Source organism: Folsomia candida, unplaced genomic scaffold, assembly GCF_002217175.1.
Source record: "Folsomia candida strain VU population unplaced genomic scaffold, ASM221717v1 Fcan01_Sc008, whole genome shotgun sequence".
In the NCBI taxonomy this organism is placed as follows: Eukaryota; Metazoa; Arthropoda; class Collembola; order Entomobryomorpha; family Isotomidae; genus Folsomia; species Folsomia candida.
Genome location: NW_019091200.1, coordinates 1856753 through 1881576, shown reverse-complemented (window position 1 = coordinate 1881576; position 24824 = coordinate 1856753). Strand labels below are relative to the sequence as shown.

Genomic DNA, 24824 nt, shown 5'->3' with positions numbered 1-24824 from the left:
TTTTTAAGAGGAGGACAGAGTTCACAGATTCCACGAATTCTGCTCCTCAACTAATGACCCTGCATGCCGGGGATGGATGGATGGATGATGAGGACACTTTTTAACTGAGAGTTGAATGAGTCTCATTGTCTCTTTTTAGTCATGTGAGAGAGACTCATCTAATAAATATGAAAATGGATGCATGGACACAAGAATGCATGGAAAACGGGCTGTCTCAACTGGAAAATAAGTTAGCCTTGGTCAAGATAAACCCCCTTTTCTTGAACTAAAATAGAAATTTCAAATTATTGAAGTTGTAATTTTTCAATAATAAAATTTGGATAACTTTCACTCCGAAAATAAGTATAAAAAAGTATGATAATTTACAAATAATTAAAAGATTACCGTGTCATCAATTCAGATTTTATAAATCGTTGGAGCATAAGTGGAACATAAGTTATAGCGTTGGTCTTGGATAATTCCCCACGAGGGGAGCAAATTAATATGCCTTTTCTCCTAATAAATTGAAATTTGCAATTATGCAAATGCACTTATGCAATTTTCTTTAATTTGCATACAATGTATAAAATTTGGACAATTTCACAGCCGAAAATAACCAAATGAGAAAGTTTCATAATTTCAAAACCATTCAGGTTGTGCTGGTGCATCTGAAATGTTGGATACAAATTTACAAAAATCTTTTCCACTTACATTGTGAAGTTTATAGTAAAGTCCGCACGCATTGCAGACCGGTTCTCCGTTATGATTCCGTCGCCAAAGGGTTGTCGTCGTCGTTTTACAGTTTGCACAACTCGTCCCCGCACGACGCGCTGCGGACTGGAAATCACAAACATAGTTAGTTAAATTAGCAATTAATAAAGGAGTTTCATCTCCAATTCTCCTTTTGGCTGCATGATGGGCATGATCATAATGAAAATGATGATAATAATAATAATGAGATCGCCATATAGAGAAGATTCCATTGTACAATAAAAAAAGTAGTAGTGGTCGTTAATACAGATCGGACGGACAAGTTGACACAAGTTGTCACATATTCGGTGGTGGTGGTGGACAGTGGCCGCGGAAGCCGTGGGGACATTAACATTGTAGGATAGGGGAGGGAGAGGTTTATCTAACATGGGCAGATGATGGGGACATCGAACAACCGTGGAGACATTGTCCCCCTGTCCTTCCGCGGCCACTGTTGGACTCTGGGTGACATACCTTGGCCCTGATTCAACAAAGACGACGGGGATACCCCCCATCGCGTCCGCATCGCTGTGTAATAGATTGTCCCTCCGTAATAATAAATGTAGCATCAAAACTTAAACGAGTGGATGGTTCTATCTGCCGTTTGATAAATGATGCAATCTATTCCAATTCAAGTCTTGTATGTAAACGGATCGACGACCAAGTTTAAGCAGCCACGAACGAACCATCCATTAATTCTTAATGAGCCTCCGCCTCTAATTCCAATCCAATCAAATCATCTCTCTCTCTCTCCAGATTAATAAAACATTAATTATTCACAAGAGGCAATCTACTTGACTCCGTTTAATCAGCCAAACTCGCCCCATTTCACTAATCTTAATCAAACTCGGGGTATAAATAATGTATCGGCCTAATAATCCTGGTAGTGAGGATAGGCACCTTTTATGTATTTACGTGGCTCTGATATAGGTACACATACGCACCTCATCGCAGGTTACTTATCTATTTACGGGTGGGATGAGTAGTCGCAGGTGGACGATAATAATGCATGAATTACATTACCCAGTTATTGATACGATACTACTTTTTACGCTACGGAAGGAAAGCTGGCCGGAATTCCAACGGGGGGAAGATATGTGAGAAATCAATATCAATCATGCGACCAATTCGATGAAATAGTAAAAAGCAATTTATCTGATAAATAGTGACTGCCTTGACCGTCGACACTATTAATAATATCGGGTTGTGAAGAGTCAATAAGTAAAATTTGCAATAAGGTTTTTGCAAATTTTGTATAAAATGGAAATTTTTGGTGTGAATTGGATTTTATTAGGGAAGAAGAGAGAATAAACAGTGTAGCGGTTTTTGGGAGATGAGAGTATCAAGTAGAAATTTGCAAAAACTTGTTGCTAATTTTGTGCATATTGATATATTCGCGAGAAATGTAAATTCTTGGTGTGAATTGGATTTAATTATTGAAGGGAGAACAACAAAAAAGTGTAACATTTTTTAAGAGAGATGAGAATATCGAATTGCGAATCAATACAATTTAGCGCAAAAATTTGCAAAAACTTGTTGCTAATTTTGTACATATTGATATACTTGCGAAAAGCTCATGCTCTTAGTGCCTGAATTTATTGCATTCCGACTCGTCTCATTTTTTGAGAGATGGGACGAGATTGGAGCAGAGGTGACTAGTAGAGCAACGCCCCTCCCGAATTCGGCCAGATCCAATCCGAGATTCGGATTATTTTCGGCTGTGCAATATATAAAATCGGGGTGAAAGTAAAGCCAGCATGTTCTCCAGGAACACGTCTTTTAATTCCAATGCCATGTTTTCATCATAAAATTCATGTCATTATATAAGACATATCCAATTATGGGGAATTAACCGCTGGCCTAAATATTTCCCAACGAAGCTAATTTACAATTTAAACCTCTTAAATAAAACCGTATTGACTTTATGTCACCCAAATTTTGAACAAGTTCCAATAAAGTAAGTAAGCGCCTTCGTCTTCGCATTTATTTATCTGTTTAGCTTTACGACCAATTTCCTCTGATTACGCAAAGTATTTACATACATACATACGTAGGCACGTAAATATGTACCTGTTTAAGGAGGCAATCGGGGTAAATTATTAATTTATTCGCAACTCCTCATCATCGTCATCATCATTACATCGCCATTGCCACTTCTGCTCGGATTCAGTGTTTCGTTCGGGTGCAAAAATAACCACTTGCAAGAAATAACTACAAGAAAGTGGTGTTTTTGCTGGTATTTTGACCTGCAAGAAATGCAAGACACAAGAAACGACGCCCTGGCGTTATACTTCATACGGCGCGTGGCTAAATGGGGCTTATTTTTTGCACTTTCTTGCAGTTTCTTGCACCTCGCATTTCTGGCGTTTTTGGCTTTGCAATTCAAAAAAATGTGCTAAAATTGTAAGGAACGATGCACCAGGTGAAAGTAGTAATTTGCAAAAAAAGTGGGTTTTTGCAACTATTTCGACCTGCAAGAAATGCAAGGCGCAAGAAGCTACGGCCCGGCGCTATACTTCATACGCGAGTGGGTTGATTTGCGAATATTTTTTGCAATTTCTCCCAGTTTCTTGCACCTCGCATTTCTCACATTTCTTGTTTTGCACCGCAAGAAACGTGACAAACCCGAAACACTACTCGAATATTGTCATGATTGGAAAACAAGACACCTTAACAAAGACAATTATTCCTCCAAGGAAGGAATTGGCACTAAAATAAAACAACTTTTCTTCTCTCTCTCCAGCCCCCATTTTCGCTCTCGTAATGCTGCCCGTTAATTGTCCATTTACTCGGGATTGGATTGTATATAGGGATGGAATTTGCAGGGGGTTCGGAATGCCAACGGGACACGGAACGGGCAGCTTTCTCCCACCCATTATCTTGTCTTCTGTGGAGCCGCGTCTTCTTTCTCTTTAATGGAATTCAACCCATCGAGAGGCGCATCCCATCCGCACGAACGAACCAAGGACTCAATCGCAGGCTGAAATCTTAATGGGGTCATTTTCTATAATCGACGCTTTTAACGACATCGATTTTGACACCAGACCACGCGCAAAACATTTTGCGTAAGAAATAAGAAAGAGCCGATCCCATTCTTTACTTTAGGTGCGTTTATACTTCATGATTTTACGATAATTTTCCTATCCTGCAATGTTATCGAAATACATTACGGGATAGGAAAATTATCGTGAAATTGTGAAGTATAAAGCTATAGCTTTTCTATTCAAGAAAATAGATCTACTTTTGTTTCAGCGCGACGTTAACATTTCCGCGAATAAAAAAAATTCGCACAAAAAACACGTAACCTTCACAAGTCAATAATTTCGCAAGAATTTAAAAATATGATCATCTCGAATCCTCTTTAAATAAATAAATCGGATGCCTTGAAAGTAGCAGCGAGTGAGCGCGTCGTTTATCTATTATTCTTAAAGGGTGGCAATATCAGGGTGGAAATCTCCCATACGACCACCATCCATTTTTATGTTATCTTTATTTTTATTCCGTACGCACACGCTATCCGCTCCATTTTTTATGAGTACCGGCCTCGACTCGACGACAAAGATTCTGAACTCTGTAGGCACGTGTGTGTCCCTCTCCGCCGTATTGATCAAACTTATTTCAATTCAAATCAAATCGGGATCAGTCGCTCAGTTTTTTTTAGAAAGAAACGTTTGCATAATTCGTTCAATTTGTTGGGATGAAAAATTGTCCCTAAAAAAATGCCTGACTGAAAAATGAGAGATTGGATAATCATCTCTGGAAATCGGGATCATTCACTTTTTTAAGAAATGTTTGCATAATAATTCGTTCAATTTGCGGGGATGAAAAATTGCCACTAAAAAAATGCAAGGACTGAAGAATGATTTCAATAAAAGATGTGAAGCTTGGTTGGTGGACAATTAGGCATTAATCATGCCTGACATTTTGTCCATTTGGAATATGGATAAAATAAATCAAAGGTATAACTTGAGGAAGCCGGAGGAGTCCGGTGGGGGTGCGGTAATAATATCGCATGACATGTTGTCAGTCTGGTCGGGTCATCTTCGCCTTTGTTACGATATTATGCAAACAAACTCGTTGTTCAAAAGTGCGCAAGAGTGTCAACAAATGTTTTATTCATGTCGTACAATAATAATGATAATAATAATGGACGACACGGGTTCGAGTCTTCAGAAGCCACATAATTGCGTATACATAATCTGTACATACATTTAGTAAGTATGCAAGTGCACTGTAGTTTTAGGCGTTCAAAAGTTTTGTGTTATGAAATTGTCAAAAGTTAAAAAAAAAATTGATACAAATGAAAAGAATCAAGTTTAAGCTCCTCAGTAGTTGTATGAAGAAATTGTCAACTTTTTTAAAAAAACGGAAGGAGCCGACAATCTTTCTTGTATTTATAAAATACTACACTGTCTTAAAATTTATTTAAAACGTCACAATTTTACATTTTTCTGTTTAAAAATTCAAAATTTCTTAGTAAATATCTTTACCCTCCAAAAATGCAATACTATTCCATCCATGCACCTCCTTGAAACAATCCATCTGCCAATTACAATCAGCCCCAACTTCCATCAAATTAGCACCACCACGTCGATAATAAATACATCCACGTCCATGTTTAGTTCAGTTCAATCACTATAAAATAAATGTGCGAAGAAGCTACAAAGCTTGATTTCTGATGGTTCAACATTTTTAGGGCAGTTCGTCATCCGTGTACTTTTCCCCTGAGCTAAGTAAGAAACCAGTATGTTTCCTTCTGGAGTGTGTCAGTCGCCGCGGAAGCCGTGGGGACATGTGGGGACATTAACATTGCAGGATAGGGGAGGGAGGGGTTTATATAACATGGGCAGATGATGCCGACATCGAATAACCCTGGGGACATTGTCCCTCTGTCCCCACCCACGCTTCCGCGGCCACTGGAGTGTATGTACACGGGTACATACACTCAAAATAATTGGTGGATTTGATGAGACAACAATGCTTACAGGACAAGACATCCACTCTTGGAGAAGTTTGTCAAGTTTTTTTATGATAAAAGTGCATAAAATTAATTCGCTTGACTTTTCTAGCATCCGTTCTTCACTCGCTCGTTATTATTGCTCTTTGTTAGTGGCAGTCGTCGAAGACAGAAAAACAAGTCAGGGCTCAAAGTGAACATTATATTTGAGACACGATGACATAAAGGAGTTGATCGAATAAAAATTATTATTCTGCTCGTAGGCTGTCGTAGTTCCCACCATTGTAAAAGTAAAAATTGGTGAGTTAAAAGCCACATTTTTTATTTTTATTATTGACAAGGGAGGATTGACAGGGATTTTATATCGTGCAATAAGTTCGATTAAGATGACAAGTTTTATCGGGAGGGCACAACAGGTGAGCGAGTGAGTGAGTGAGGGGGAATTAAGTGGAGATGGATGGATGGATAGTGGACGACCTTGCTTTTATGCGGTGACATTTATTCCTCATAAAATAAACTTGCAACTCTCTTGAACCGAGATGATAACACCTGACAACAGCGTTTTGCCGATTTTAATCTCAATTTGTATGCAAGTCGGGGACGACAAAGTTCGGCGCGTCATCATCATCGGCATAATTAGAGCGAGAAGAAGAAGAGATTTTAGAGAATATTTGTATGTATGAAGCAAAAATTAGTTATTATACAGTTTCTTAGAATGGAGATCTCCCAGCGGATGCTGTCCGATTTTGAGAAAACTAGTGCCAATCGATCGCAAATTTAATAAGTATGAGATTTGCAAACGATACGATCTCCCAATTCGCAAGTTTGGCGGAGATATTTGCATCCAAAAAGGAGAAAATATGGCCTTAAAGTTGTTGACAAATTTTGCACTTTCCAAATTTACTGTACGTTTTCTCCTCTTCGGATGCAAATATCTCTGTCAAACGTGCCCATTGGAGATCGCGTCTTTTGCAAATTTCATACTAATTAAATTTGCGATCGATTGACACTAATTTGCTCAAAATCTGAGAGCACACGCTGTGTGACCTCCATTGTAAGTAATTTAGTTATATATGCATGTATCATGTAGTTGAGTGCAAATTCGCAAAAAAATAAGTAATTCAAATTGGCAAAGAATGCAAATTGCCAATAATTATGTAGTGGGATGTTTGCTCGAGTAGTTGTGCAGGTGGAGGTGTAATATGTGCTCGTATTAATTAATGGGATGTGGAGATATGCAAGACAAATTCTCACAATTATCAAACCCAACCTGTGTCGTAATACTTATTTAAGCGCGACGCGTTTCTCTGTTACGTACAATTTTTATTTTCGAGTGCATCGCATACACATCGTCGAAATGGATGGAGGAGAGAAGCACATTGTAGATATTTTTCATGCACAAAAAGTGGAATAATCTGCATAATACGTTACTTTTGTAACAACGATAAAAACAACAATGTAAAATTGTCTTAAGTTTTGATACGTTTGTAGGTACGTGCCTAATTACACCCTTCATCCTTTAATTAACGGATAATTTGCACTTTACGCTAATACCGACATGACGCACATGTATGTGTATGCTACTCTATTATTCTGTGGGATAGAATAATATGCACGCTTTTATATAGTTAAATTGTGGTATGGTAAATGCTTATATAAGTAAATGCAGAGAGGATTAAATGCTAAGTTTATACACACAATGGAAAGAAATTTGGTTCATTTTGTTAGTTGACTTTGTCGTAATTGTGTCTAATTGTGGGGTTTGCCTTACAGCTATTTCCTCCTCCTTCCACAAAAAACTATTCAGATACGGCACGCAAAATAATAAAATATATCGACTTGATTTATGTAAAAAATTGTCGCAATTCTCAATTGATCTCATTCCCTAAAGAAGTGGAAACTTTTGGTAATTGAAATATTTACACGAATTATTTGTGATTAAACACAATAAGCATCACGAGATTTGATAAAACCGATAAAAAACGGGCAGAATAAAAATTGACTTGATTTATGCCAAAATTGTCGCAATTCTCCTTTGATCTCATTCTCATTTATTACTAGAAAAAAATGCGTAATTAAAACATTTACTCGAATTCTGATAAGCATCACGTAACCCGAGAAAACCGATAAAAACACGTACACAAAATAATCAAATCTTGGTTTGATTTATGTCGTCAAAATTGTCGCAATTTTCCATTCATCCCATTCAAATTTATTGCCAAAAAAAGTGAAACTTTGATTGAAATATTTAGTCAGAAAACTCTGATTAAACGCTCTAAGCACCACTCACATAATCCGATCGACCCATATCACCATGCATCATAACATAATCAATAGGGGAGAACTCATTATCAGTTTTTTTTCTCTGAGAAGGAAATTGAGATTGAATATTTTATCGAGATTGATACGACAAGGAGAGGGCGGTCAGTCACTACTATTCCGATTTCGACCTGGGTTATCGTCCCCTACGCTTATTTAAGATTCGATTTGGCCCAGCGATACATAATTTGCACTCGGTTGAACTTTTCCACTATTTGTTCTATAATTTCCCAGATGGCTGTCAATTCTGGACTTTTACCGGCACGAAATTAACCAGGCGTTGAGAAGAAGAAGCCTCCTCGCCATGAATGACATGACTGACATGCATGACACGATATCATGATGACATCCATCCCCGCATATCATATCGTAAAAAAGCCACGTTAAAATAAAGTATGGACATTGAAGCTACTGAACAATTCACTCTTTTATGCATGGAGGTTAGGTTAAGCGCTTTACAATCGTCTCCTCGGTGGTATCGTGTCGTGTCTATTTTTCCAACTTGTCAAAATCATCGCCTCCTCTATTTTCATAATTTTTTCAGCTAAAAACCTCTCCTCACGCTGCGCATAAAATATCTATTTGCTACTTCTCAAAAACTACATACGCACATTCTTATCGAGAAGGAAAACATGGTAATAATTCATAAAGTGCAAGAACACCCAGACAAGTCGGCAAAAAACTAAGGGGGCAAATAAAAACAGGGTTATCTGCCATCTTATCCACTACGCACTGCAGGGTGAAGGTCAACCTTTACCTTATCTGTGAGTCACACGACAATTTTAACAAGTGCAATGAAACCTGTAGTAAATCAACCGCTCAAAAATAAGCAGTCATCGCTTCCTCTATTTTTATTATTTTTCGGCTAAAAACGCTTCCTCAGAGAGGCGACACTAAACATAAAATATTTGCTATTTCATTCTTATCAAGAGGAAAAACATGAGAATATCTAATTCATAAAGAGCATAACACCCAAATCCGCAAAAAATAAGGGCGCAAAAACACACGGTTATCTGATACAAATTCGATCTTATCCACCAACCAAACCACGCAGGGTGAAGGTCAACCTCTGCTTTGTCTGTCTACTCACACGACAATTTTAATAAGTGCAATGCAATGAAACAAGATAAAACCTGCAGTAAATCAGTCGCTCAAAAAATGAACAGCTTTACTGCAGAGTCAGTCAGTCTGAGATGAGATTAGGATTAGAATTCATTAACCCTTATCGTATTATTACCACTGAACGTACATACATATGAGTACCTTCACATAAGGAGTATGCACGTAGGGATGGATGTCATTTTACGTATGCACCAGACATGCCAGCCAAAAAGCTGACTAACTAATAGCATAACGATCTTATCTTCATTCTTCTCTTTCAACTCGGTTCAGTGGGACGGCAGAGTTACGCACAAATTATCGCGGAAAGTGATCAGTAAACAAAAATGCAAAAAAGGGATGCATTTCGGCAAATATTTTGCACACTTTGTGACGAAATTGGGAAAATGAAGCCCTTTTTGTCAGTAAAATGGGAATTTTTGCTTGTAAAGATACTTGGTCGGACATATTTTGCTAATTTTTTTACACAAATTGTGGCCAAATTACGAAAACGTGCGGAATTTTTAAGGCTTTTTTGCCAGTAAAATGGGAATTTTTTAGGTATGTAATCACCTCAGTCGGAAATTTTTTACGCAAATTGTGACCAAATTATGAAAATCTACCGAATTATGAAGGCTCTTCTATGGAAATTTTCCCGTATTCGTCGGTCATTCCAGAATGAAACTGTCATCACAAATATTGAATGCCGTCTCGAGCAAATTATTAGGTCCGCGTCCCCCGAAATATGTATTTCTTGGACAAAATTCCTCTCCATAAAATGACAGGTTATTACCTACCTCCACAAGTTTAGCGGAAAAAAATTGCGAAAAATGTAACAACCTGTCATCATACCCCTTCAATGGATGGAATGAGTCAGTAATTATGAAAATTACGCTGCCTTATTATTCACCATTATCCGCTAGTGAATAATAAGGCAGAGTAATTTTCTTACCCTATTCCCCTAAGAAATTTAGTCCTCCACAGAAAAATACTAATTGCTCATTGATTTTTTTCCAAAGAGAGAGAAATTGAGCCAGATCTAACTAAATTCTGTCAAAATATTGGCACAAAAAAAAACATTGCGAATAAATCATTCATGTGATAAACTTTGCCATGAAATTTTTAGTTTCCCATCAAAAATATATCTTATCATTTGTCAATTACGACTTTATTCCTGATAAAAAAAGAAACCTCTTCAATTTCATTTAAACGGAACAATGCGCAATTTAAGTTGACTTTTCAATCGAGAAGACAAACAATATTACTTTTTATTATTCAACCTTCTCGACCAACCAAACTAATTTGACGGTTGTATCGAATTCTGTCCGTCGTCTTCTTCTTCTTGTAATAAATAAGCCAATGAAACTCTTCTACAGGACGTTTACACTTGGAGAAGACTTCACATTTGAGCCTATTGTTCGGCTGGCTCGATACTTCAATCAGAGAACATAGACAGACAACCAAGTAACCAAAAAGTAACGCCATTTCCAACCTTTGCAAACCGTTCGAGTGGAAAAAAGAGGGCGGACGTTATTTAAAGTTTTAGTCTCAGACTAATTTGCATACAATTGAATTTTCAAATTGATGTTTAGACTTGGACAGAAGATGTGAGCAAGTAAAGTGAGTGCATGCATTCATAAATGAACTGAAGGCGATGTATGGATGTAGACGGGAGTAAAACACGAGCAAATGCAAGGGCTATTACACCACAAATGGAATGGAATGGACGGCTTTAACCCTTTCTTTGCTTGAGTGATGGTATCGATTAAGAGCAAATCGCTGCTGCTGCTGTTTCGAAAAAGATATGTATGATTTTGGAGGAGGAGTATCTTTTTCTGTGTCCGGATTAAAGGAAAATTTAGATTTTGATGTTAAGAAAATTCATAAAAAGACAGGAAAATTTTATCCGAATCTTGTAAATTCTAAATTCAATGGTGAGATTACGTAACGTGAGAGTAAGAGTGAATTTCGTGTTAGAGGCATTTATTTCTGTGTCCTCGAAGAAAATTTTATGTTAAGAAAATTGATGAAAATTTCATCAAAATCTTGTAAATTCTGAATTCAATGATGAGATTACGTAAGAGTAGATTTCGTGGTTGGTGGAGGTGGAGATAGGAAAAGTTGGGTTGTTAGTTGGACACTCTTGTTGAGAGGGTATCCTTAATGGTGGCTGGTTATTGGTGGTGGCAGATGGAAATTGGATGCGATAGGGTTGTCCGTGTCAAATGAGTGCAAAAAATACGCTTGTAGACTATTCCTTATACACAAGAAGAGGCAATACAAGATTTTCTATTTCCTATTTTACAACATTTCCTAAAAACCAAATATTCTTCATTTTTGGTCTCACTTTTCCCAACAATCTCAACTTGTTTGCGTAGCTATACCAGAATTTTAATCCTTTTACTGTACAACAAAGTACTGCTGTTTTTAGTTTACGTTTACAAGAACAGAGAGCTACGTACTTTTGTGAATATGTACACATCGCTTAAAAGAGCTGGGTTTGGTACATCGTACACAGGCATCGTTCGTACAAAAGTGCAGTTCAGCAGGGAGGGAGGGAAGGAAGACGAAGGCAGTTTATCGGACTTAAGATCAAAATTCCTCATTGATTTTTTTACACGGGAAGAGCAGACTCGTGACGTGACAAACCTTTGCCAAGTTTCCTTCACCAGAATTTACTCGGCCGAATAAAACTTAACTCCAACCACCGAACCCAAACTCCTTATGAAAAAAAATATGCTAAAATATGTAAAAAGAATCAAAAAATTATTTCCGCCTAATTTGCATACTCACAAAAAATTTTCCTAAATTTTCCTCCATTTACGATGCTAAATATATTTTTATCCTCCATTAAAATAGAACTCATGCCACAATTTCGGTGCAGTTTGTAGATCGCGTTTTGATTGCGATACATAATAATGTGTGCATCATCGACCAACGAGCAAGGTGTGTGTGTGTGAGTGGGTGTGGAGGATGTATCCAGGAGACCGATGGCAAACGATAAGAGAGAGAGAGAGTGAAAGTGGTGGGAATATGTATATAAGTCCACTCTGCTCCATGCAGAATAAGAATTCGGTGTGGCGTAGGCCATTACAATTACGACATATGTTACTCATTCCCCAATGCAATCCAACGTGTTACACAGTGTTGAGAAGCTCATAAAAAGAAGTCGGAATATTGTGCCATGGTTGACATTTGCAGAAAAATGAAAATGCATTTTCTTCTCCATGAAAAACTATACGCTTTTACATAACGAACTGAAGAAACGAATTCTAAACAATTGGAAGCTACATATTTGGCTAAGATGGCGAACCAGATTATTCCATACATTTGAATCCACTGCATAAAGAAAAACCTGGACTGGATTTTTCTTCCCTGCAATTTCCCTCCTCTGCTTCTTCTTTTCGGAATAATAAGAAGCAAAAGTGGTGAATAAGTAATAACCACCGCGGCTGTGCTACCCGCCTCCTCATTTCCACCGAATTTCTATTCCCTCTCCATCCATCGTTTGAGACAAAACAGCTCAATTAAAAAGCCAATTTTCCTCCCTTGACGGGAACAAGTAGTTCCTATTTACTCAGAGAAATTGGTGTTTACCTTAATTTGCATGGGTGATGTCTGCATTTCGTCTCCAAGAAGAAACAACCAGCTACTAAATTCTTTAAACTGTTTTAAACAGAAGAAAGAGGAGGAACGAATGGAGGAAAAGTGTAAAAAGTGTGGAGGACGGAAGTTGGGCGGAGATGTTATCTCGTCATCGTCGTCGTCGTCGTCCTCGCTTTTTGCCAACAAATAGCTGCCAGCCAGCGTATGTAAGGGCTAAGAATGAGAATTGGGGATGCATTCACCTGTCCGTTCTCCCATCCATCCATCCCTTTTCAAATATTCATAGCCATCATGTCCTCACGGCCCGAAAAACCCGCTACGATCACGGGTACATGCCCACTTTTATTTATGGGGGAAAACTAACAGCGGGACCAATCACTAAATATTATGGGAAATGGAATGGAGGCAATGGAAGCCTAGGAACACACTTCCTTTTCTGAACGAGGTACAAAAAAACGACAGAAATTGAGAGAGTTGCGCACCTATAAATTTATTTTCCTAGTTATGAAATCATGTAAAAATTTGCAGATGTAAAGTACAAAACTCTATATGTGTAAATTATTTCTGAAATTATGTAACAAAAAATCGCAAATATTTAAAATTTTAGAAGGTTAGGAATTGTTATCCGTTTTCAACTTGTGCTAAAATATTTACGGATGACACTTTTTGTTTGTTACTTTGTTCGCTGAAGTAGACAAAAAAATGTAAAATTGTGCATAAATTGATAGATTTGTGCGCCTAGAAATTTAATTCAATTTTGAAAATATGTAAAATTTATTTTTTAAATTCGTAATATTGTTTTTACGCTATAATGTATGTACAGAATACTTTAATTATGCATAGCTGAAAACAGAGTGTGCACCTATTTAATTCTGAAAATGTGCAAAAATTTATTTTTTCTCAAAGTTTTCGTGTCGTAATTCATGCACTTTAAGATTTGTCTCAATTTCCCACTAAAATTTGTACCTACGTCAGAAGAAAACCATCAACCCAGCAAAACTTTCTTTCCTTTCCGTCCCTCCCGTGCGATTTCCCAATGCGAGCAAAATGCACTAAAAGTGTTCAACTTTATGTCCAACTTTACGAAAATGTTTCCCCAACAGAACGACGCCCATGAAAAATTCATCCTTACAAAACAACTTCCACTCTTTCTCTTTCTCCGACAGGTAAGCAATGGTTTGGGTTTTGGTGACAATAATTTACACCTCGTCCTCTCACATACCACACAATACACCAATTTCACACCGAATCGCTCCACTATACAAAACAACCTTCCATTAACTCTGCACCCTTTATTTATGCATGAGACGACTAGTGACAAATTGTGATTGTGAATAGTCATGATGACAACGGAGGATTAAGACCAAAGTGAGAATTTGACTGACAACCAGAAGCTTCGTTTTCCTTAAGGAAAAATGGGTAGAAAAACCAGAAGCTTTAAAATGAAGAGTAAATTGTCCCGTACGTAAGTATTTTATGCCCAAAAATCTCACGTTATTTATGACCCTTTTTTTCTTCTTCTTAAGAAGAGATGATTTTGGTTTTGAGCTGTTTGAATTAAATTTTACTGCCTCACTTCACCTCGCTCACTTACTTATTTTCAGGTTCAAGGAAGCCAATTATTAACAAGATGTTAAATTCTGTAAAACTCACCTGGGGGAGAATTCGTCAATTTTTGTGGGTAAAAAAAGTATCTATGTATGTACGTCAATGTGAATTAAATACGATGTTGTGTTGTGTTATACGTATTAGAAAAGGAGTAAGTAATAAATAGTTAAAGTTTAAAACTTAATAATAATCCTTGGTCAGACTGGAAGTAGATAGTTTTAGCTATGTGGCAGTGGAATTGTCAGAGGGCGGATATGTATTTAAGGGTAATTCCTGAAATATGTATTTAATATTTATAAAAAAACGCAAAAATATTTACGAAATATGTACAAAAAACAAAATTGGGATTTTTTAAATGTAAAGCTCTGAATTTTTTGTGGTAAAATTTCTTCGAACGAAAAAATCGTCTCGCATCGTTGAAATATTTAGAAGCATATCTATTTTTCAAAAAACTATCTAAAAGATTTACGACCATATTTTTCAAATAATATCGGAAATATCTATAATTTTATTTTTGAAAACCTAGAAATATGTGAAAATATGTGAAAATATTTTGAAAATTTAGTGACCTTTTCGAGTTAGCGAACACACCACAACGTTTGACCGGTGGTCATCATCCAATGAAAAAGTTGAAAATCCATACATATCCGCCCTCTGCTTATATATGTTATATCATCATCATATTCAACCCGACTACTCGACCTCGAGTTAACCACCCTTTTATTACGTGGTTTGCTTTTTTTATTGGAACAATAGAAATTGGTTGCTTGCTGCCGATGCTCTTTTATTACTACGGGAGGTTCCACTTCTCTCTTAAAGGAGGCAATTTCACCCAAGCAATTTCCTATCCTACGCTTCGTAAAATAATAAAAACTCGCCCGCTAAAATGTTGCATGTTATGTGTGCTTCGTTCCTGTTCTAATTTTGGATGGACACACATTTACCTCCAAAATCTTCCAATTTGAACCAGAAATAATAATAATTGACGATTTCTTGTACAATAATTGGAGTTAATGAGTCAAAATTCCGGGGAGGAACTTGCAGAATATTTTATTATGAAATGAAATCATCATAAAATTCTGTTGGGCAGACATCGAGCCAAATATTTGCCACCGTTTAACATTGCATTTTGTAGTATGCAATGGAAAAAAATTCATTCAACAATTCGTACTTATCAGATCACGCAATTATGTAAAAATAAAAATACGCTCCTCCCAGACACGAAATTATTTAACACACGGGACATGCAAAATGCTACAGACACGTCACACTATTTTTGGTGTTTTGGATGAGTTATGAATTTCAATAAAAGAAAAGAGAGACAAACAACACGACTTTATTCATTTATGAAATGGCCCAGTTCTGTATTTATGAATTATTGTGATGATATTTTATTCCATAGACGAGACGACGGCAACGACGGACCTTCACTTTTTTTTGCTCGTGTATGTAATGCACCCTCAGTAAATGGATGACATGACATGCACCCACTCCAACCAAGCTCCTCATCATCACACGAAAATGAAGGTAAAAATGCAGGGCAAGGTTACATTTATGGCGTTTGAAAGTACAAGTACGATCGTTTATGAAGTAAGTGAGTTAGAGGGTCTGTTATTTTACTTGATTTTATGGTGGGGGTGGATCCACTCTTATTTTCACCATATACGCACGTCAAGCTTGCATTTCTAAAAATTGATCTTGTTTTTCGCATACATTGCAAATTGAAAATTCGCCAACCGGATAATGTATAATTTGCCTGAAAAATTAATCTTTATTTTGTCTTCTGCATAAATTTGCATCCTAGAAAATTCGCCAGCTTTCTGACTGGACAAGAATTTTTCTACAAAAACTTGATGAATGACCACATTTACTTAAATGAATCATCCATACATAAATTGCACAATTGAAAATTCGCCAATCGAACTTCGAACAAGAATCCCACCACAAAAAATAAGTGCTCCTGATGAATGACCACATTTACTTGCTTAAACGGATCATCTGTTACGTTCCACAATTTACATGCTTACATAGCTGATTCGAATTCGAGTCACAAGTTGTTGGTTCGTGTCAGAAGGTGAATGAGAGGAGAGGAGGATGCAATATGCTGTCCAAAAAATTCATGACTTTTTTCGACACCGACTTGACTTCGTCCACGTCCACCACCCACCCACCATTTACTTACTCACCAGATAAATAAATGGAAATGGAGTAAACTACGCCTCGCTCTGAAGGAAGGAGAAGAGTTTATGTAACATATACATCAAAGGAGGGATATTAATAATAAAATGTGTATGTGATGTGATGCCCCTGTTTTTGTGCACCGGAAATAATTACGAGTTTTTAAGCCAGAAAGTCTCAAAACCCGTTTTCCCTCACAAACAACGACTTACTGACATCAACTCAACGGTAACCAAAAATTCGAAGCTAAGAAATTCTCTAAATTCATACGAATTATTTTATCGAGAGGCCAGAAAACAGCAACCTTGAGAGAGAGAGAGGCCTGTGTAATTGTAATGAGGATCAAGCCTTAAAAGGTCTGCGATGAGGAGGACTCGTCACCCGGTGTTATGTTATTTCAGTGCCAATTAAACTAACAAGTTGATATACAGCATGGAGACAATCAACCAAATTCGTTTGTGGTTTGGTTATAAGTGAACAAATGGCTTCTTAACCAAGTCAACTGGACTGGAAAACTGGACCAGCACTTAGAAATTATGTATGCTCTCAGGAAAAAAAATGACGACGACGACCAATAACAACGGACCAGACCGGACCACTTTACTTTCATTTAACTTAATTACGCTAAGTAAACATGGGCAGAATTCTAATTCTGTGTGAGCTGAGCATCATGCAAACCGTAAATATAATAACCTCGAATTAGTCTCATCTCGTGTATGTACATGTGTAACGGGTGATCTGATCGTATGTCTAAATATTGTGTGTAATTAAAAAAAGTTAAGAAATGGAGTACACGAAGATACGCGTATGTGGTTTGCATACACTCTTAGAAACCCAGTATTAAAATAATACCAACGTGGTATTGATAAGTAATATCGTGCAGTAATAGCTCGATATTCAAGTTTTACCATGTCGTTATGCAGCAAAGTTTTACGGACCGGTATAATTTTACTACCAAGTGGTATCAATTTTAATATATACGTGATTATACCAGATTTCTAACAGGGACATATCTAATAATGATGCCACTTATTTGATCTATTTTAATGGTGATTAAAATTCAGCTAAGATGCTCATAATTTCGTTGCAATTTTGCCTAAAATTATGCCCAGAACTAGCAAAAAAAAAATTTGTACACTTACAAGTCGTCTCTTTGGTTTGATAAGTGGTCGATTTTGCCCATTCATCTTGTAGTAGAGACCGCAAGCGTTACACAAATAGTGACCCGTCCCATCCCGACGCCAGAGAGGGGTCGACGTCGCCCCACAGTTGACACACTCACGACCCTCTGATGATAACAAAACAAGGATACATTTAATTCTCTCTAACCCCACAAATTAACCAATTTGCCCAATTAAACAGCAACGTACATACGAAATTAAGAGTGGTTGAGGTCATAAAAAGCGGGGAAAAAAGACATAAACATGGAAAAATCGGATGTACCAGCAAACAACTGCACTAAATAAAGGAATAACCGAGCAGCAATAAAGGAGATGTAGAGATAAAAATTAGTACTACTAGTAGAAGAAAAGGATGGTTAAATCATGGGAAAAGCAGATTTATGTAGATAAGTATGGAAAAGTTAAGTCAGTTGCATTTCCCAAAGTCGTAAAGTAAGTGGAGCTCAAGTATTTCACCTAAATAATTACAAATTAAGATAAGCAACAGAAAGTAAAATAAGGTAACTAATCCAATCCAGGTTTAACAAGGGGGAGGTGATTAAGTTGTGATGGTGGTGGTTTCGTAGTTTTGATTAGTTTTCGAGTACACCTTGTAAAAACAAATCATTAAAAACAAAGGTTTTTTTTAGAAATGGAACGGTAAAAAAAGTAATTTGTGGATAAAATTGGGTAAAAAAATCGACTCGTTAATAATTAAAGTTGTCGTATTTAGTTAGATCATAATTCCTTTTTTTTCTGTCATAATTGCGATTTGCGTAATCAAATCGGACGAATATTTTGGACCTTGTCGAAATCGCAGGAGAAACGTAGAGCGAGAAGAAGAGTTAAAAGCCGATGAGAAAAATTTGGCAAAAATGCAATTGTGTTATGTCATATTATAGATTTACAAGTAGCAATCCGGAAAAAATTAGTTTTACCGTAGCATAAATTTCGTTATGCGAAAGATTCCCGTGTTTTTTTTTAGCAGAAAATAGTTTGCTATTTTAAAGAAGGAGGAGTTTAGAGCATAAATTTTGTTATGTAAAAGTTCCCCTGAATTTTTTTAGTATGCGGAAATTTGAAAGTTTGAGAGTTTAGTTTTTAAAATTTTTATGAATTTCTCCTCGAAAATGTCCCTTTCATTTCTTACCAGCACTAGTTCGACTCTTGTTTCTCTGCGAGTTCGAGTTGGCGGAATTGTTGGAACTAGGGTTGGACTTTGAGGAGGAGGAAGAGGACGTGGGCGTCAGGAAAGTGGGTGTGGGCGAGGAACTGGACGCATTATTTTTGCTACTACTACTCGAATGGTGGTTGTGGGAGGAGGAGGAGGAGGAGTGGTTATTATTATTATTATTATTTGAGGAGGAATGGTAGAGGAAATGTTGGTGGGAGGCGGGGGGGAAGTAGTTGTTGTTGTAGTAGTCAACCACACCTTCTCTCCCTTTCGGGGGCACTTTGAGATCTTCGGAGGACGGGCAGGACGAGTAGTCGGAGCCATTCGTGGTCCCCGCGGCTTCCGGGGTGGACGAGTCCTTCGGCGGCGTGGGGGGAAAGGGGAAGGATTTGTAGCCTGACGAAGGCATCGTCCAGCCACGCTCCCCCAGCCAAGGGTGGTGCAGCGAGGCGGGCTGGTGGAACTGGGGGCGACACACGGCGGACAGGTGACCTCCCCCGCCGGAGAGGGAGCCCCCACCACTCCCGCCGCCGCCGCCACCGCCTCCGCCGGATACGGGGGGACTGTTCGACGAGGCGACGTGAGAAGTCATGCGACCCACTGAAAAAAAATATAAAATTTGATAAGACAACTTTTCATCGGAAAATTAAACTTAGGACTCATCGCCAAAATTAGCATAATTTTTAATCATTTATCGGCTCTGGGAATTTATTTTAAAATTCTGAACGAAATTTGTAGAGCAAGGAGTTACCAATAAATATGCATATGCACTCCGTTTACGAAGGAGCAGACCTCAAATTTAAGAAGAATTCAGAACATTTGTAAATTATTGAAACTGGCTCTCAAACCTCACAAGACTGCAAATTTGTCATCCAGAATTTTAAAATAAATTCCCAGAGCCGATAAATGCTTAAAAATGTGTCGACTTTAACAATTTTTTGACCAAGACGTTAACACTAATTTTGCATCTTGAAACAATCCCATAATTTTAATTTCTCTCCTTTTCTCAACAAAAAATCAAAATTTCATCCATCCACAAATCGTCACGTCCTTAAACCTTTATTACCACAACAAACTGATCATTACCCATTATTTCGTTCCCCTCATTAAAAAAAATCTTAAATTGCTGCCATCAATGTCCAACCAAACCAAACTTTTCATTTGCACATCACCCAGTAACGCTGTAAAAAAACCACGACTTGTTACACACACGATAAGAAATTTTGTATCCCAATAATCTTTCCTCCTAATGATAAATACGATTGACCAACCAACCAGGGTTGCCTTAAGCCTGCGACTTTGTGCAATTCTGACCATAAAAGATGCACAATTTGGACACCTTAAAAAAGGGATTTCCCAACCCAGCAAGTCACTCACTGGGGCGAGGAAGCCGTTGATTTTGCAACTGATACGTCGTAAACCACCTCAACGATTAAACATGCCAATTAAAAATTTACAAGTAAATACCTTCAGTTATGCTGGCTGACTTTTATTTTTAATGCTGCTGTTAACACGCGGAGGGAAAATAGTAACAAAAAAAAGTACAAAAATCTGTAACAAAATTATTAATACGATGTGTATTTGTACAATTCGGTCGGTGAGGTGATGTTCATCTCAGATATTAAATAAATGCTACGCGCTGCAACAATCACGTATTAATTATTAGGCATTATGTAGAACAAGGAAAAATATAATGATATGATTTAATCCGGATCTGAATAAACTTATATTTTTATATTTTTTATACGCACAAAAACTATTGGAAATGAATAAAAATCTGATTTTGGGCAACCAACCGGAAGAGAAAATCAACCTTCCGAAACACACGTATTCAATTTATATTTACTTCTCCGATTTGTGATTCAGTTCAAATTCAAAGCCTTAATGTGTAGTTGTAATCCTGCATAAAAATCTGAAAATTTTGTGCTGTGCAATTAATTTTATTTCTAATTAAGAAACTCATACCAAAGATACTAATCAGAATCTGAGGAATCGGCTAAAAAATCATGCTGCATGTTAACCGCAACTACAGTGCGTAAAGGGATTATTACAATGTATGTATGTACACATTTCACCGTAAAATGAGAGAAAAACGGCTAAAAGTACGGCAGTAAAGCGGATATTGTTGTATTTCTTTTAAAAATTGGCAGGTTTTCACAACAATTTAAAACGACGAAAAGTACTGCAAGTATAATAAATTAGATATTTATTTTCAAAAATTGGCACGTTTTCACAAGAATTTTGCCAATTTTGCCAGAAATTTATTTAGATGCACATTTTACCCTGAACTCAAGATAAAAATCTCATGCATTGTTGTACATACTTAAATAATTTTTGACGAAAATGCAGTAATTTTCTTCAGGTCACACCACAAACTAACCTTCTCCAACTGGCGATCTATGCGCGATTACCTGCAGTTTGGCTACAGCCGCCGCAGAATACTTAACAGATTAACATCAGGATCATCATTAATTATCTCGGAATCGGAAACACAAGTCAAAATGATGCAGTCTCATTTTAACATCGTAAATATAAATATAAATATAATTACGTAATTCATTTCATATCATAATTCAGCCTTGTTTTTTTCAGATAAAGACGAAAGGAGAGGTCCGAATAATAATAGCGAAATAATGGACTCTGCAACACTTTTATACGGTATTTGTGTACTAATTACTCATTAATCTTTCATGGTGGAAAATTATGTGAAGGATGGAAGAAGAATGTGATTTATTCGCCAAATTTTTACCAAAGTAAAATAATAAATACAAAGAATTTCAGCCGCCACTCACTTCCGCCGTCAAATGAAAGCCAGGTAATGAATTCAATTGCTCAGATTTCCGGCGGATTTGGTAAGTAAGAAAATTATTTTTATTAGTTTCGAATCAATTTAATTTTTAATTGCAAAACCGGCGATTTAATTTTCCAGATCATAAATTGCGACGTGAGACAGGTGATGGAAAATCTTGGCGAGATTAAAAAATGTATATGAAAAAAGTTGCATGCATTTCATGGGCCAAGAAAAGAACGGAACTGAATTTACCTTGTCATGCTATAGCCAGAAATATTTAGAAATATTAAGGATAGCGTGATGTAAATAATGCCTGTTTATGCATTTCTGACTGATTTGCTCCCATATGCAGGAGCAGGAGCAAGACGGTCTTATTCCTCAGATCCAGCCGGAGATTAGTGTCTTATCAGATCTTTAATTATGAATGGGCAAGTTCGGGTTTCTCTCTCTCGTGCCAAAATTTAAGCTTGTTTTTCTATACGTATGTACTTTTTAATGATGACATTTAACGTAATATGTATGCCGACTTGATTAATTATTAATTCATTGAGTTAAACCTTAATTGTGTTGGGGGATTAATTATGTGAGAATTGTGCATTAATCGGGGAGTAGAGATAGTTCATGAAATATTAATTACATACGGGCGAAAAGTAATTAATGAAATTTTGAGAATTTGAGAGATAATTTTACATTATGTTTGAGCAAATTGTGTCCTTACTTTATGAGACGAGATACAATTTATGAAGAAATTATTACTGGTGAAAGCTAATTAATGAATTTTTGAGAATTTTAAAAAAATTTAAAGATAATTTTGCATATGCACATAATTTACATATTTAAATAATTGTCCTTACTTTGTGAGTACTGGGACTGCATGACGCTGTGTTGCGAGTAGTATCTGGCGACGCGTGGGTCGGCGAAGAATCCGTCTGCGCCCATCGCCTCCTCCCCCCCAAAACCTCCGCGCTCCATGTACACACCCAGATTCGTCTCACGCGTCATCACAATTCAACACGTTTTTTTTGTATTAGTATTTAATGTTTCCACTCACTCACGCCACAAAAATCCTGACAATTGTATTTGTGTTTCTGCACATTTTGTATGTTCAAGATTTCAAATCGCCTCCAAATAATGGATGCATGTTAAACTGTTAAGATTTACCATTCATTTGAGAATAAAATTATCAGTTCACTTCCACCCGATAACACGTTATCTTGTTTTAAATACTTATCACATGAAACAGATGAAGGAATTCCACCCACTTTATAAATTCTTAGAAAGATGCACTTTTACTTCCTTCCAAATATGAATGAAGGGTCACTACTTTTACTCGTAACACTTTTTCATACTATGTCATGAAAAATTGTCACAAAAAGTGCGACCAATTCGCATTATTAGTGTCATTCTTATCGACCAAAACTAAGTATACGCTAAGTACTTATCAGATGAGAATTAAGAGATGCATCGATTTGTTTTTATTATTTATCTTGTTCCTTAATCAGTAATCAATGCAGTCGGAGTGCAGCAGGAACAGCAGAGTCCTTGTTGTTTGGTTGGTGATGAGTGATAAAATGGTAACAAAAAGCTTATCTTGTAGACGAGTTATCTTATCTCGGCCTGTACCAAAAAGTACAAAGTCAGTCACACACAATACAGCATGAGTCGAGATCGTATAAACGCTGCTATATGACGACGAGATGCATTGAATAAGCAACTCTTCTTCTTCTTATAACAATTCGGTTAGTGAGTGTTTAATCCTCTCAAGTTCAGTCCAATCCACCAGCACTGCTGCGGCCAACTAAAGTGAGACTGACGAGAAGGATAGTATGGTATCAAGTAGTGGAAAAAGGTAGTTTGGTCACTCTTACTGCTGACTTTGGGCGGAGGGGGATCGAAAATGGGGCTCCGCCTTGGCAGAAATGCTATCAGCCAACGAGGCGAAAGCTTTCATCGCGTTTCGACTGCCTCCTCCGTGGCGACGCGATATTCCATGGAGCAAGTTGGGCTGCACGGCCAGTTCGTGGATGGTTAGAGGAGCGAGGAGAGGAGAGATAGCTTTTCATGAAATAAGGACTGATTTGAATGGTGAAGATGAGATTGGGGTATAATCGGGGGGACAGAAATGGATTTTTATAAAATGGGTAATAAGGACGCCGAAAATGTAAAAATGGGGTAAAATATAATTTATTTAGGAGGAAAAATAAATAATTTTGGGGGATAAAATGAGAAACGGCGTTTTTGTAATCAAGGTTGAACGGAGATTGGTGATATAAATCGGTTACATAATTAGCTCCAGAAACCAAATTTTCTCTGGGAAATGGGTACAATACCGAATGGCGAAAATTTTAAAACGGGAATTTTGTTAATTTAAGTAAAATGTGTAACAGTGACGCCAAAATGCAAAAATATATGTATTTAGTAATATAAATTATATAAATTTAGGTGGTTGGATGTGAAAAAATCACTAGTATTAAATTAAACCTGAAACAACAACGACGTTTTGGTAAAGCAAATAATTCAAGGCGACTTGCTCCATAGTTAAATAATTGCTAACACTGGCGCAAGTTGCATCTAATGTCGACACACCAACTACATATTTTCAATTTCTTAATTTAATTTAATTTGATTTATTTGCAATTCTTTGCACAATTCTTTTCTCAATAATTTATGAATATCACGTAAAAAAAAGTCATGCCCTGCAACTATTTAGAGCAGAACGGTATGGAACGTATGTAAATATGTATGCTAAATGTCACAACAATGCTTAGCCCCCTTTAATGAGTGACATGACAAGTTAGATAAGTCAAGATTGGATAAAAACGTGTCTGATCTATCTGAGGTGATTTTCGCTCATAAATAAATTGTCATTATACAAAATCTCGTGCCCATAAACAAAGGAAAAGTAGCTCTGTTTTACTTAATTTACAACTCTTTGTTTACTTATTTATTCACTTGGCTCCGGTCAAACTTGACTTGAGGGTGGTCATGTTCTTCTCATTGTGGACGACGTGCCAGATAAGAAAAAAGTTAGTTAGTTGGTTGATGGTGGTGAGTTAATGAGAAAGATAAGATACGTCACGTCACCCCATTCATTACGCATCTCATCTCCATCTCATCTCATCTCTCACTTGGCAATTGGACTGCACATCTTATCTTATCTTGCCTCACCTTATACTTCTCTTTACCTGACTTTGTTACCCTTCA

The 24824-nt window shown here is 37.0% G+C and overlaps 1 protein-coding gene across 2 annotated transcripts in view; it reads right to left on the bottom strand.

Moving 5' to 3' along the window:
- The window catches only part of LOC110853349 (GATA-binding factor C), a 36802-nt gene extending 13390 nt beyond the window's left edge, over positions 1-23412 (bottom strand). Inside the window, exons 1-4 of one of the 2 annotated variants that reach the window (XM_022101613.2) lie at positions 22475-23412; positions 18806-19429; positions 17638-17783; positions 691-816 (exon numbers count right to left, since the gene is read on the bottom strand). In XM_022101613.2, the coding sequence (XP_021957305.2) occupies positions 691-816; positions 17638-17783; positions 18806-19429; positions 22475-22622 (1044 nt within the window). In that variant the 5' untranslated portion in view covers positions 22623-23412. The remainder of the gene's footprint in view (positions 1-690; positions 817-17637; positions 17784-18805; positions 19430-22474) is intronic. The other variant, XM_035854436.1, reaches the window with a different exon arrangement.
- Positions 23413-24824: the final 1412 nt, after the last annotated feature.